This window comes from Epinephelus moara, chromosome 12, assembly GCF_006386435.1.
Source record: "Epinephelus moara isolate mb chromosome 12, YSFRI_EMoa_1.0, whole genome shotgun sequence".
Taxonomy (NCBI): Eukaryota; Metazoa; Chordata; class Actinopteri; order Perciformes; family Serranidae; genus Epinephelus; species Epinephelus moara.
Window position 1 is genome coordinate 42728524 of NC_065517.1, and position 3752 is coordinate 42732275.

General features: G+C 46.4%; 1 protein-coding gene and 1 long non-coding RNA gene across 8 annotated transcripts in view; one reads left to right on the top strand and one right to left on the bottom strand.

Annotated features, from left to right (window-relative positions):
- Positions 1 to 627: 627 nt before the first annotated feature.
- cdc42bpb (CDC42 binding protein kinase beta (DMPK-like)) overlaps positions 628 to 3752 on the bottom strand; it is a 43755-nt gene continuing 40630 nt past the window's right edge. For all 4 annotated transcript variants that reach the window (XM_050057409.1, XM_050057408.1, XM_050057405.1 and 1 more), the window contains 3 exons: positions 3198 to 3306; positions 2773 to 2834; positions 628 to 1416 (listed from right to left, as the gene is read on the bottom strand). In XM_050057409.1, coding sequence (XP_049913366.1) covers positions 1294 to 1416; positions 2773 to 2834; positions 3198 to 3306 — 294 coding nt within the window. In that variant the 3' untranslated portion in view covers positions 628 to 1293. The remainder of the gene's footprint in view (positions 1417 to 2772; positions 2835 to 3197; positions 3307 to 3752) is intronic.
- Positions 3318 to 3752, top strand: part of LOC126398328 (uncharacterized) — a 6316-nt gene continuing 5881 nt past the window's right edge. For 3 of the 4 annotated variants that reach the window (XR_007570756.1, XR_007570754.1, XR_007570757.1), the window contains exon 1: positions 3330 to 3660. This is a non-coding gene — a long non-coding RNA (uncharacterized LOC126398328). Of the gene's footprint in view, positions 3661 to 3752 lie in introns of all 4 variants that reach the window. The other variant, XR_007570755.1, reaches the window with a different exon arrangement.

Genomic DNA, 3752 nt, shown 5'->3' on the forward strand with positions numbered 1-3752 from the left:
GTTTATTAATCGATCAGCTGATTGATTTGATGTCAATAAACGACCTGCAGCTCAACATGTTACTGAGCTTCAGTCATGTGACCTCACAGGACAAACACAAACCTACAGACCTTTAACATGTCAGTGACCTGATTCCTGCTCTGTTCTGCTCTCTGATTGGCTCTGCTGTCTCCGGGTGTTACAATCCACGCTGCCTCCTGAATATTTAATGAACCTGTCAGACACAACTGGGGGTGAAATAAATTATAAATATCTGACCTGAAATCTGCTGCACATTAAATCTGACAAAAACAACTAAGTCTGCCGCAGCGCCCTCAGACACTGATGACGTCACAGTGATGTCACAGTTATTTCCTTTTCTCTAGTTTTTTATTTGTTGTGATTTATTTATAAAACATGTCGTCAGTACGTTCTGATGTTTACACTTCGATGTATTTACAGTCTGATGGAAAAGACAAAACACTGGCTCCTCCAGAGTCGTTACATCACAGCGCTCTCTGTTCACTGATCCAATCAGCTGCAGTGGCGGGACGAAGGAAGTGCTTGTGACACAGGAAGTGCTTGAGACACATGAAGTGTTTGAGACACAGGAAATGCTTGACAAACAGGAAGTGTCTGACACACAGACTCTTGAGATTCTTTTATTGAGTTTCCGTCGGCTGCTAACATGTCTCATAATTACAAAGATTCTTTAACTGGTGATTCTGGAAGAAACAAAGCAGTAGTGTTCAGGTGTGCCCCCCCCCTCACCTGACCCCCCCCCCCCCCCCCCGAGGTCAGAGGTCAGGGGACAGGGTCGAAGGGGGCAGCAGGAAAGATCATCACTGACACAAAATCAAAGATTATTTTTCTCCTACAACAACAACAACAACAACAACGATGATGATGATGATGATGATGATGATGTGCAACTTTAACAAAACTTTAAAATGAATTCATACAGTGTTTTTTCATCAGAGAGAGACCTCCCGTCTGTTAGCTCCACCGCTAACAACCCGCTAAAGCTTAACAGGAAGTTATTTAACAAAGAAGAAGAGGAGGAGGAGGAGGTGGTGATTGGTCCCACAGAGCCAATCAGACTAAAGGTCAAAGGTCAAACACAGCAGCCATCAGCAGGGGCAGGGTTAAAACCAGGGGGCGGGGCTTCCCAGCAGGTAAAATCCAACAAAAATAAAAGCAGCAGGAAGCTCAGACTCACCCCGCCACAATAAAATCAAGTAAAATCTAAACTCTGTCTGCACCCTGATTGGTTTATTAAGCCCCTCCTCCCTCAGGTGTAGGGGGAGCGGAGCCTCAGGGGTCCATCTCCAGGCCGTCCAAGGTGAGCTGGCTGCGGTGGGGGGAGTTTGGACTGGGGGGGCTGCTGGGGTTAGAGCTGTTGGAGGGGGTCGAGTGTTTGGTCGAGTCTGAGTCCGGCTGGATGGAACGAGGGAGAGAGAGAGAGAGACGGTTAGAGAGACACGGTTCAAGAGGGAGACAGGTAAAAAGAGAGATGGAGGGAGAGAGAGAGAGATGGTTAGAGAGAGAGAGAGAGACAGTTCAAGAGAGAGACAGGTAAAGGGAGAAATGGATGGAGAGAGAGACAGAGAGACGGTTCAAGAGGGGGACAGGTAAAGAGAGAGATGGAGGGAGAGAGAGAGAGAGAGCGAGATGGAGAGAGAGAGAGAGACAGTTCAAGAGAGAGACAGGTAAAGGGAGAAATGGATGGAGAGAGAGACAGAGAGACGGTTCAAGAGGGGGACAGGTAAAGAGAGAGATGGAGGGAGAGAGAGAGAGAGAGCGAGATGGTTAGAGAGAGAGAGACAGTTCAAGAGAGAGACAGGTAAAGGGAGAAATGGATGGAGAGAGAGACAGAGAGACGGTTCAAGAGGGGGACAGGTAAAGAGAGAGATGGAGGGAGAGAGAGAGAGAGAGCGAGATGGTTAGAGAGAGAGAGACAGTTCAAGAGAGAGACAGGTAAAGGGAGAAATGGATGGAGAGAGAGACAGAGAGACGGTTCAAGAGGGGGACAGGTAAAGAGAGAGATGGAGGGAGAGAGAGAGAGAGAGCGAGATGGTTAGAGAGAGAGAGACAGTTCAAGAGAGAGACAGGTAAAGGGAGAAATGGATGGAGAGAGAGACAGAGAGACGGTTCAAGAGGGGGACAGGTAAAGAGAGAGATGGAGGGAGAGAGAGAGAGAGAGCGAGATGGTTAGAGAGAGAGAGACAGTTCAAGAGAGAGACAGGTAAAGGGAGAAATGGATGGAGAGAGAGACAGAGAGACGGTTCAAGAGGGGGACAGGTAAAGAGAGAGATGGATGGAGAGAGAGAGAAACAGAGAGAGATGGTTCAAGAGGAAGACAGGTAAAGAGAGATGGATGGAGATGGAGAGAGAGATGGTTTCCAGAGAGAGATGGTTAGAGAGAGAGAGACGGTTCAAGAGGGAGACAGGTAAAGGGAGAGACGGATAGAGAGAGAGACAGATGGATCAAGAGTGAGCGAGAGAGAGACACACAGAGAGATGGGTAGAGAGATATACGGTTAGAGAGAAAGAGAGAGGTAGAGAGAGAGAGAAAAATTAGAAGACAGAGATGGTTAGAGAGAAAATGATGGGTAGAAAGAGAGATAGGTGGAGAGACAGATGGTTCAAGAGAGAGAGAGAGACAGAAATGGTTAGAGAGAGACACACATTGTTCAAATGAAACGTCTCAATAAAGATTTGGTTTCAAACTTGACTCATCTGGTCGTGTAGCTGGAGCTCTGAGACTCCGCAGAAACCAGGACTCTGAGTTACCTCTCGGTCCAGGTCCTGGTCCGGTTCAGAGGTGCTGCGAGACGAAGCTCCTCCCCCAAAGTCTGAACCAATAACAACACAGATTACAGATGACATCACAGCTTTCCCTCTGAGCAGAGTGTCATACTACACACTAAACACTACACCCTAAACACGAAACAGTTTTTACTGCACTCTAATATGATAGAGTAAACTGCACAATAACACTGCAGGTTCTACACACCAATACTACACACTACACACTAAAACAACACAGTATGTGTGACATGTGATCATGACATTAACCTGTGTGTACTTGTGTACAGATGTAGTTCATCACTTAATACTGACAGGAAATGATGTAATGTGTGACATCACATGAACATTTTGTTTTGTTAGTTAGTTAGTTTGTGTGTGTGTGTGTGTGTGTGTGTGTGTGTGTGTACCTGAGGCTGTGCGTGTGATGTGTGTCTTGCTCCTCTGTTGCCGGGAGATACTGGACAGTGGGCGGGGCTTGTCTTTAACCGAGTCATCCTGAGAAGAAGGCATCACACTCTGCGCACACACACACGCACACGCACACACACACACACACACACACATATATATAAAGCACATTAAAGCCAAAGCCTCCACGTGTTCACATGGTGTGTGTTCAGCGCAGGTGTGAACGCTTTAATGGTGTGAACACTTGAGATGTGAATACTTTAAGGTGTGAACGCTTTAAGGTGTGAACGCTTTAATGGTGTGAACACTTTAAGGTGTGAACGCTTTAATGGTGTGAACACTTGAGGTGTGAACACTTGAGATGTGAACGCTTTAATGGTGTGAACACTTTAATGGTGTGAACGCTTTAAGGTGTGAACGCTTTAATGGTGTGAACACTTTAATGGTGTGAACGCTTTAATGGTGTGAACACTTTAAGGTGTGAACGCTTTAATGGTGTGAACACTTGAGGTGTGAACACTTGAGATGTGAACGCTTTAATGGTGTGAACACTT